The sequence below is a fragment of the Cryptomeria japonica genome, chromosome 5 (assembly GCF_030272615.1).
Source record: "Cryptomeria japonica chromosome 5, Sugi_1.0, whole genome shotgun sequence".
Lineage (NCBI taxonomy): Eukaryota > Viridiplantae > Streptophyta > Pinopsida > Cupressales > Cupressaceae > Cryptomeria > Cryptomeria japonica.
The window spans coordinates 592,181,722-592,192,542 of record NC_081409.1 but is presented as its reverse complement, the minus strand read 5'-3'; the positions used below and the strand labels follow the sequence as shown (position 1 = coordinate 592,192,542).

At 35.4% G+C, this 10,821-nt stretch overlaps 1 protein-coding gene across 3 annotated transcripts in view; it reads right to left on the bottom strand.

Moving 5' to 3' along the window:
- Nucleotides 1-684: 684 nt before the first annotated feature.
- The window catches only part of LOC131029538 (E3 ubiquitin-protein ligase UPL5), a 51,836-nt gene continuing 41,699 nt past the window's right edge, over nucleotides 685-10,821 (bottom strand). Inside the window, exons 4-5 of one of the 3 annotated variants that reach the window (XR_009102789.2) lie at nucleotides 1,253-1,569; nucleotides 685-1,088 (exon numbers count right to left, since the gene is read on the bottom strand). Coding sequence is in view for 1 of the 3 variants with exons in the window: in XM_057960046.2 (XP_057816029.2) it covers nucleotides 1,306-1,569 (264 nt within the window). In the remaining 2 variants the exon portion in view is untranslated. Of the gene's footprint in view, nucleotides 1,570-9,035; nucleotides 9,120-10,821 lie in introns of all 3 variants that reach the window. The other 2 variants (XR_009102790.2, XM_057960046.2) reach the window with 2 other exon arrangements.

The window sequence follows — 10,821 nt, the reverse complement described above, 5'->3', positions numbered from 1 at the left end:
CAACAGGTCTGAAGGCATTCTGGAGCTTCAACAACGGAATTCCAAATGACATACGACATAAAAGGTAGGTTTCATCTGCATCGCCAAGACAATAAGAAAGAACAGTGATACTTAACTTTCTATTTTGTTGACCAAGAAAAAAATTTGAATACATTTTCTCTCTTTTGGCAATTCAATGCACTAACTTTGTCCATTCTCTATATGCTCTAGGTATAGTTCTTCAAAAGGACAGCTAAGTCTGTTAAGAATTTATGACTAAAAACTGTTCTTTGGTAACTCCCATCTGGAACCAGACTAACTCCTGAGCAAAGACAATCACTAGACACTGCCCTAAGAAGACGCTCTTCCAAAAGTGGCATTAGCAATCAAGAAAATTGAATATCCTACAAGTGTCTTGTTCAACTATAAAGAAACCTAATCACAATCATGAACTAACCTACTTCTGTAATGAAGAGCCTGAATCGCAATTTCTGCTCTAGGGGGTATTGAGTTCTGTAAAGACGCAACATCAAAGGAAAGATGCCATTGAACTAAAATGGAACATATTGATCATCAGAACATATCTATGTCACCAATGATCAAATGCAGTCGCAGAAGATATTTATGATCAAACCAAAGAACCATTATGTAAGTTGTAGGAAGAGATGTCTTTCAACACCGATTTTCCTACCATGAAACCAGTAATGAAACAACTTCAAAGCATTATTTACATTAAATGATCATACCCTTAGAGGGCGAGAAAATAAGTAAACAAAAGACGTGTATCCCAAAGTTGATGAGATATTTTGTGACAAAATCTGCAATGCATAGCCTGATGCTAAAGTTTTATGGTTTCAACTTTTAACCAAGGTCAGATGTATACATTTGAAAGGAGATGTTAGCAACCTGTATCTTCGAATCAGAAGATAAATACATCATTCTAATATACCATATCTTCCACTTGAAAAATATACATAGTCCATGATTTTATACAAGTTGATTGATACAATAGAGCTGCTCAATCCAATCAAAGGTCAACTTCAGATTCTAAAGCTGCTCAGGATTATCATTTGCAATCCAATCCCAATGATTCAGCATAGACACTTGCGCTAAAATAGCACCTCCACAAACATTAGTCATTGTGAAGAAAAACAAAACCAAATTAATATTTCTAGATATCTTACAAACTTCATGTCGGCATTAGTACTGGAATAAACAACATTATGCATTTTCCATGGGATGAAAAAAAAAAAGTTGGACAAAACTTGCTTACTTGGTTATACAACTAATTTTGTAACCATCTTGAAATGTTCTATTGACTGCTCTTTATGGAAAACCAAAGCCTTCTGCAATGTCTCCTTCGGTAATAGCATGGAGACGATCGTACATCATCTTGAAACAAGAGTAGGGTGGAATAACAAGCTGATAAAAGCAAGTATGTGCAGTGGGAAGCCAACTCAAGTCAGTATAGGCTCTGTGAATATGAAATTTTGAAGACAGACCAGAAAACCCCTCAGCAGGAAGATGGGCCAAGGATGTTGAGAAGAAAAGAAGCTTTCTTCGTTCCTCCATTTTCATATCCTCAACCACCTGTATAATTTAGAACAATTTTGCATTGGAAGAAAGAAAAAATCAAAAACAAAGAAAAATAATTGAGATGCCTACAACACAAATTTTGGCAAGTGATGCAGAAACCCCAGAAATAACCACTATATGGATCATCCAGAGCAGATGTTAGAAAAACTGCATTCAAAACAAACCCTGCTGATAGAATCAGCTATTAATTTTTTGTTTCCATTGTGTAACAAGAATTCTGCACCATCAGAGAATAACTGTCCTCAATGCTTCCTGTGGGATTTTTCAATTAAATAATTAAATAACTACTATTATATTTTCAATTTCCTCTTCTGTCCCACTACAGACGATTTATAATCAATATGCAAATGTGACATTCATAATTATCAGGCAACCCTCAAAGGAATCTCTAAATGTGACAATTAAATCAAAGAGAACTACTCCAAATACCCAGATTCAATAAATACGCTAATAAATTGTCACCCCAAGATTTGAGGTTGTACACAGAAAAAAACTGACATGAGTTTACTGATAGGCAGAGAGCCACAATTCCAGGGAACAATTATGGTTAGTACATGGCCACCCCACAAAAAGCGCACAGAAAAAAAATTCATAAAACCAGGGAAATATTGATATAAGCAACACTGTATGCCACAATTTACAGTAAATAAATCACAATTTACATATTAGAAGAACAGGGTAAAAAATACAGTTCTATATCTATGATTTCTAGTTAATAAGATTAACAACTGACAAAAAGATTATTAGTCATGACACAATGAGAATAATTAAACATGTCAAGGCATCATTGAGCAAGCCAGTAATCTAGCTTATTATAATGAGCAGATCGTAATTTTATTGGAGAGGGGAACCATTGCAGTGCCTACCAATGCCTGCATGTATATTCATAGATCATTAATTATTGAAGGCCCAAAATGTATGGATAATGCAATGAAACATAATTAAGGTCCAAATGACATATCATGGCATTTTCACCATTTGCAAAAACAAAATAAAATTACAACCAATGGCCCAAAGCAAAAGGGTTCTAATCAAAGTTTACTTTTTTTTGCCTATCTTTAATTGTCTCAAGGTTAAACTAATTGTAGATGTGAAAAGTGCATGCCTTAACACTTCCCCTCCTGTTTTACCCCAGTTTTGATTATTATCTTAAAATGATCATATATTCATAGATCATTAATTCTTGAAGGCCCAAAATGTATGGATAATGCAATGAAACATAATTAAGGTCCAAATGACATTTCATGGCATTTTCACCATTTGCAAAAAAAAAAAAAAATTACAACCAATGGCACAAAGCAAAAGGGTTCTAATCAAAGTTTACTTTTTTTTTGCCTATCTTTAATTGTCTCAAGGTTAAACTAATTGTAGATGTGAAAAGTGCATGCCTTAACACTTCCCCTCCTGTTTTACCCCAATTTTGATTATTATCTCAAAATGATCCTTCTAGAGTAACCCAATTCAGGCACATGTTTATGTTATTAATGGGATCATTCTAGAATTGGCTAATGTGCACACATGTTTATGTTAAAGTGTCTTGTTGTGACGTTTTCACACACCGTCCCATTGCAAATGGGGACCCCCTACGTTTTAGGCCCTTCTGGTCTTTTGGCTTTGTTTTTTTTGGTCTTTTCGCAGCGGTCTCCTCAATCTCTCTGCTTTGCAAGTGATTGGGGGTCTTTTTGATCAAGTCTGCTTTTCGTTTGAGCGAATTTGGTTAAGTCTAGGCCTCGTTTTGTCAATTTTAGGGTTTCTCCCTTCGGTCCTCAATTTTAGGGATTTCTTTTAGGGTTTTGGAAAAACTAAACGTAGAAATGGAGTCAGGATGCTTCAAGGAACCTCCCAGTAAAATTCAAGTGAATTCTGAGCACTTACTATTTTTAGTAAGTTTCACTTCCAGATTGGTCCAATTTTGCCAAAAATCAAACTTACTATTTTCGTAATTTCTATTTTTAGTTTCTATTTTTTGTAAGTGTTTTCCTGGCCTATTTTGTCCAAACCCTAACATTTTGAAACACTTACTATTTGGGAAAATCTATTTTGACAGGTTCATCCCTGAAAACGCTAAAGACTGAATGTTCCTGAAGATCATTTCTAAATCCGGAAGAGTCAAAAGGCAGACAAGTTGGATCAAAAAAAGATGGTTAAGTATGGAATTCCTATTCCAGAAATGGAAAGCTCGAAAAATCATCTCTGTCTAGAAATTCACATCAATCCACAAATGTCATCCTGATCCGGAAATGGCCTAAAATTTGACTGTCTGAGAATTTAAAAGGTCTTCAAAAACCTAGAATTTGCATTATAATTCCTAGAGATCTGAAACCACTCTCAAACATCTTGCCAATATATATGAAATATAACTTAAAGTATATGTCTTTTTCCTTTCTTATACTTAAATGTTATATTTCATATATATATGTTTTGATGAAGAGAATGAGACTGACTTGCTAGAAATCATCAAATTCCTCCACAAGCATGGAAATCTGCCCAGGCAAGGATGAAAGCACCAAAGTGGAGTAGTCAAGGAAGGATGAAAAAAACTGTGAATTCCTCCACCTATGCAAAAATCCGCCCTAGACTAGAGGAGGGCGCTAAAATGAACTATTCATGGAAAGATTGAAAAAGGAGAAATTCCTCCTTCCTTGAGAAATAGCGCCCAAAGGTGATGAAAGACGCCAAAGGTAAAAGGTCTTGGAAAACATGAAATTCCCTCCTCAAGCCAAAATTCCGCCCATGTACATGAAAGGGCGCCAAAATGCCTAGGCTTTGGAAAATGTGCAAAGGATGAATTCCTTCATCAAGCCAGTTCAGCGCCCAAGTCCAAAGGCAGGAAAGGAAGGTTTAAATGATGATGAAATTTCTCCTCCAAGATGATTCCACGCCTAAGTTGGAAAACTGAAAATTTGTCTAAGGCATGAAAATCCAAGGGGTCAACGATGAATGAAATGCAGAAATCCCCTCAAGGAAATTTTTGGAAATTCCCATTTCTAGACACTGAATCTTATCAAAATCCGGAAATTTTTTTAGATTTGGAATCATGAGAGATTTCTCTCTCTAATGGACCCAGGTCCTAATTTTAGGGAGATCCCTAAAAAATAGGAGATGGTCAAAAGGCATGGAAAATTCCCTCCAAGGTAGGAAAAGTCAAGTCGAGTGGATAAATCAATTGAATCTTGAAGAATCTTCTAATTTCCCTCCAAATTTTGAAAAAATGGGAAGTTGACTTAGTGGCGGCCCGGTCTATGCATGTTGAATGCATGAAGAATATTTTTGCATGCAGCCGCCATATTAATGATTTTATGACAGATTCCTACCGCATGTAGTCCTCGCATGGAGAATGATAGGCATTTATGTCTACGTGGGGAATATTCATGGTATTTTGGGCAAACTTGATGTAATGGAGTGCATTTAATGCACGAATGGATGCCATTTTGGGATTGTTTGAATTCATTGTATATGGGCTTAGTGGGCATTAATAGTTGATTCCCACCTTGTTGCATCTTGAGTGGGGAATCTTTTAGGGAAAACCCTAATTAGGGTTTTGCATGTAATCATGGCCTGAGGCCTATATAAGGGGTGACCCCCCTCATTTGTAAAAAGGGGAGACTTGCATGAAATTGTTGCGATAAGTTTTGAGATAATAACAGTGAAACATTGTTCTTTGATGGTGTCCACTTAAGATATTTTTTCAAAGCTTGCATGGTTTCACCTTCCTCACTTAGAGTAGAATTTTATCTTCTTGGTTGTTAGATAAGGTGCTTTCATTGAAGAATGTGATGGTGTTTGATAAATTTCCTTGGTTCATACTTTTTGCATCTTGCTAATTGTAAGTTGCAGTGTAAAGTTAGCATGAACCCCCAAATTTGTGCTAAGTTCGATTGTGAATAGTCATTTGGATTGCGTCGTGTTGGGTATTCAGATGCACTGTTCTCAATGTGAAAATCTTCCAACATCCTCAGAAGATTGCACCGGTTCCTGCGGAGTTGTAGTTAAACTTGGCGAAGCAAAGCTTGGTTTATCTAGAATTTGTCCACCAAAGCACTATTCATTGATATCATTGCCCTTGGAGTAGATTTAGATTCTTCTAACCCTTTCCCCTTTATTTTCAGTTAGTTCCAGTCATAAAATTGCCATATCCGATGATGAAGTTCCAGCCACAGTGAAGAAGTGAAAGAACGATCCAAACATAAGGCCCCTTGGATTACCAGCAATCACATCCACCAATTGAGTCACGTCCATGTATGAAGGAACCTTGGAGTTAGCCGTTTGATCTCATTGCAATCTTAGCATACGGTTTAACTTTGTTCAAGAGAGAGTAAGGTGACCGTTGGTAACTTTATTCTGTGTTAGGTGTAGTCATAAAAAAAACGTCAACGGGTCCTAAAAGGCCTTACCTCTTCATGGCATGTATTTAAAAGAGTAAACCCTAGGTCATTTTAGAAATCAACATATCATGTAACATTCCATACATTGTGACAACATATCGGTATATTTGTCTCTTAACATTTTGCAAGTTCGCAGCAACCTCCCTCAAGCTACATCAACACTCAGCATCCAACTCCATAGTATATTTTATACTCACTATTAACTCATTTATGGGTCTTGACCAAAGCATGAGGGGGAAGTTGGTGCACTTGCACAGTCTAGCTTAGCAAGCTACATGATGCTTATTAGCACCACCACTTTTCCTTACTTCAGATATTGACAGATGATTATTAATTGTAGTTAATAACATCAGGAACAACATATTTCTTAAAGTGGTACTGTAATTTGTATCCAAGAAGCAATTCTGTGATGGTGTGCTTAATTGCAAGAATATAATGTGTTCTAGGAACAAAGCAGTTTGTAATACCATCTATACACCACAATCAAGGTGCACTGACACAGAATATAACCAAAAAAATCCTATATATGTAGAGAAATAACACAATTCAACACTTGTCCTTGGCCTGTCTCACAGCTACCATTAATATGAATGAGCTTTAGATCCAAGGCTGCCCTATATTAAACTTAAATGAATTAATAAAAGTCACTATCGCTTGCAGGTGTAAAAGGATCCATCAACAAGGTTTCACCAATGCTTTCCATCATGTCAATATTTCTCATTACTACAAAAACAAGACGATATGTTGGCTGCTTTGCTTGCAAATCAAGGGATGTAAATTCAACAGCATCAAAGGAATTTCAAATCAGGCAAGTGTGTGGATGAACCAGGATGGTTCATGGAAATTTTAGCCCATGAAAATAACAATTGAAATACCAGGCGGCATTGTGATGGAATTGGTCAGAAGTGTTTCAGTATTTCAAGTTAACCTTTTTCAGTTGTTCTTGTGGATGACTTAAACATTAATATATGCAGAGAATGTACCTTACAGAAAGCAGGGGGCACACAAATTTTTGTCAGCTTTTGTTGTGTTAACTTTCTAGAAATACTGTAGCACACAGAAGGTACACAAACTGTTTTGACAAGAGGCACACATATGACTATTTAAATTTGCATCAGATGGGCATGCTGAGAAAAGTTTCGGTCAAGACAAGAACAGAGCAACTTCTGGTGGCATCCTCCCAGCCTCTGACTGACAAAAATAATTTTGAACAGGACATCTTTTGAAGACAACAGAGCTCAACCACAGTAACAACCTAAGTCACCAGGTTCGAATTCAAAATCGAAGTTCGACAGCTTTGAAATTCGAATGAAGTTCGATGAGGAAAAAATTCGAAATGTATAAAATTCGTCATTAAATTCTCTTTATATAAATTTAAGTTTTTAAAAATATAAATAATATATCTTCAAAATATCAGAATAAATAATATTTAATTTAAATATTTTCATTTAAATTTGTCAAATTTTATATATGAATAATATTTGAATTAAATATTTTAAAATATTTAATTTTTAATATATTAAATGTTAAATCTGACAACTTTTATACTAAACGTTAATATATTAACAACATTATTAGTTAACGTTTATATTAAGTTTTAATATTATTTAACATTTTATCAGGCAACACCATTACATCCGGCAACAACTTATATTAGACGTTTAATATTATTAAATTTTAATAAAGGTTCACATTTATCGGACAACTTTATGAAGTTTCTTTAATTTTAACATTTACCTATATCCTCTTTCTCCCAATGCGGCCGTCTAAAAACCCTACCGGCGGCAAGCATTGCGTTGACCATTGACCCGCAGCCCTCGTACCTCCTGACGGCAATAGCGAACTGGTTATCTGCCGACAGCAAAAAAACACCTGTGCCTGTTTCCTGCGAATTTTAAACGAATTTTGGCGAATTTCATACATTTTTTATACGTTTGCCGAATTTCGAACCTGAACACGAAAATTTGGCGAACGTGGTGACTTAGCTCACAACTATTTCAACAGAAAAAAAAAATCACTTTTTTGACCAATCGAACTTCAATGAATTTCAACGATTTTTATTGTATGTTTTAAAGTTCGGCGAATTTCGAACTTCAAGGATGAAATTCGGCCGAACCTGGTGACTTAGGTAACAACAATACAAATCGGTGAAAGGACCTTGCTTGCAGCAATTAGATAATTTAATTAAGATTCTAGGGTTGAACTGTGTTGAGGAAGAACTTGTCCTCAGAGATGTAGGTGCTTTAAGAAACTTCATCTCAGAGCCGTGAAAAAATTAAAAAATTCTACCTTCTCTTCCAGTTGTCAATAATATTTTTATTCTCCTGTAAATTCTACTTATGTCCTATGCCATTAGTAACATTCTAATCAAACCAAAGAGCAGCTTGACTTTGTGTATATAGACAAAATCAGAAACCTTTGCCAGCATACTACCAGTGTGATATACTATGGGAGTTGTAAAACAGGGTATCAAAACCTATCAAATTAATCAAATAATAGCAGATTTAGTCAGAATTGTTGTTAACCTGCAATCATATATGCAGTATTTACTAAATAAGGAGGATTCTAAATAGGGTAAGGAGATCCATTAAGTAAATGGAAAGCAGATTTCTGTCAGATGTTGATAGACATGCATTAAAAATGTGAAAGCATAGATGGCACAATATACCTCAAGGATATATCATCTCGTGAAATGTGATGGTAGCTAAACATGTTCATAATAGGCTTGTTGAAAAAACCTTGGAGATCTTCAAGCAAGTCCAATAAGCAGGTGTGCAGCCAAACTCATCATCCTTTTCTAGTATATGTGAAGCATGTGCCAAATGTTAAAACAGTAACTTTATAAATTTAAAATAGAGTAAGCAAAGCCATCAGTAGATTTGAAAGCAGACCTTCTGTGTCTTAGTTGTGGTTGCTCTGTTATTTGATGTATGGGGGATTGTGAACGTACACAGGAGGCACATGAATTGTTTGACAAAGCTTGCACCATACTCTCATGAATATGCACAAAATAGGTTTGTTGAAACTGCATTAATTACTTTTAAACAATTGGAGTTGGCAAGTGTGACAACTTACCAGCAAACTCCCTGATAATGTCTAAGGTTTGGTGCTCCAAATTGATTGACAGCAGATTTTTCAGATGCTGTCACTGCAGATGACCTGATTGACAAGTATGCAAATGTCAAGGCATCAAATGGCACACAAATTAGAGCACATTTGATATGTTGCCCCAAGCTGTCCATTAGCATGATACTTCTTAGATATATGCATAATCTCATAGACTGTTTGTGTATGTGTTTAAAAACTAAAATTATAACAGATATATAGATACCATAGCATGTCTTGTGAGGTACTCTAGTGCTCCTGAACCCTTTTATTAGTTTTTGGCATGCAATTTATAGCAGATAGCTACAATGTTCAATCTCCACTCTGCCTTACAAAGTGATTCTAAACAAAAGCTTTAAAAATGGACTAACCAATTAGTTCATCTATAGTACTTTCTTCTGCACAAGAAAATTCAAGAACTCAACAAACATGACAACTGGTGTCACTAGAGAAAACTCACATTATGGTTGTGGATGCAACTCTTACCATCCATTCTTAAAGGTTATAATTATGCAAGATTCATTCATGGGACATTCCTATCCTAGAGATTGTGCATACTAGACATCCATTGCAGGTTTTGCCTCTAAAAGTCAACCATCATCATTAAATTAGAAAAATGTTCTCTTTTAGCCCTTGGTTATCAAATATTTTACAAGTCTATTTTAAATGCAAAAGGCTTGACATCGAGGTCTCTAATAATAATTTTATGGTTAGGAGTTTGATTATTATACTTTTATTGTATGAACAATGTGAATAATATGCAAAAAAGGACCATTGATGATGCTGGACATCTCATATGCAGTCCTGAAGGTTGGAGCTCCTCAATATGTTGGGCTCTCTAACCTCTCTCCGGATGGGTACGTACTTCTGACATACTTCAGGATGGTCTGCATTATCATATACAATTTGGCCATTTCTTGGTACTATCGCATAGTGATCCATCTGTGGCAACAAACATAATAGTTTTCTCTGCTTTAATGCACATCTCTGAACTATGTGGTCATCTAAAATTCTCTTGCATCATTTCCTACAGCCAAGTGCTCTGCTATGGTAAAATATGACAATAAGCTAAAAATAGATTTACTGAAGTTATTTAGGAAAAACATGTTTGCCTTGGAACATCTGCTGAAATAAATTGATATTTGCATCCACGTCCCTATAATATCATTTGGAATAGTAAAGGTGTCTACTGAAATAAACCTGGGAACTATGTAGGCTTTATGCACTTCTTGCAAAGATATGCTACATTCACTTGTGGGCATCCCTATTTTTTACCTTGGCCCAACATCCTTATCAAAATATTATTTACTCAAACACCTTTATAATTAATCTTGTCTTTAACATTTAAAATCATGCACATTCCCTTTCTTAAACATGCAAAACATGCACAAGCTTAAGCTTTCAAAGTAACTTCTCTTACTCTGACCATTTCTCTCGTTAAGAGTTGTGCCCTTATCTTATCCTAGAAGCTTCATAATTGACTATTACATGCCGCCACTTTATGCCCATATTCATTCCTATCTGTTTAATGTCAAGTTCAACAATCTCCATTTAATATCAGTGTCAACAAGTTTATGGTATTATCGAAGAAACGCAAATGCTAATTGATAGCAACTTGCAGCTGAAATTAGCCACACTTCTTTGAATGCCGGGAATCTCAAAAGCTTTTCAAATATAGTGTAAGTAAATCTGCATCTGATATTTATCCAAGTTCAATTTCAAATCAATTCTTATTTTTTGCTTAGGTCATCTTTAC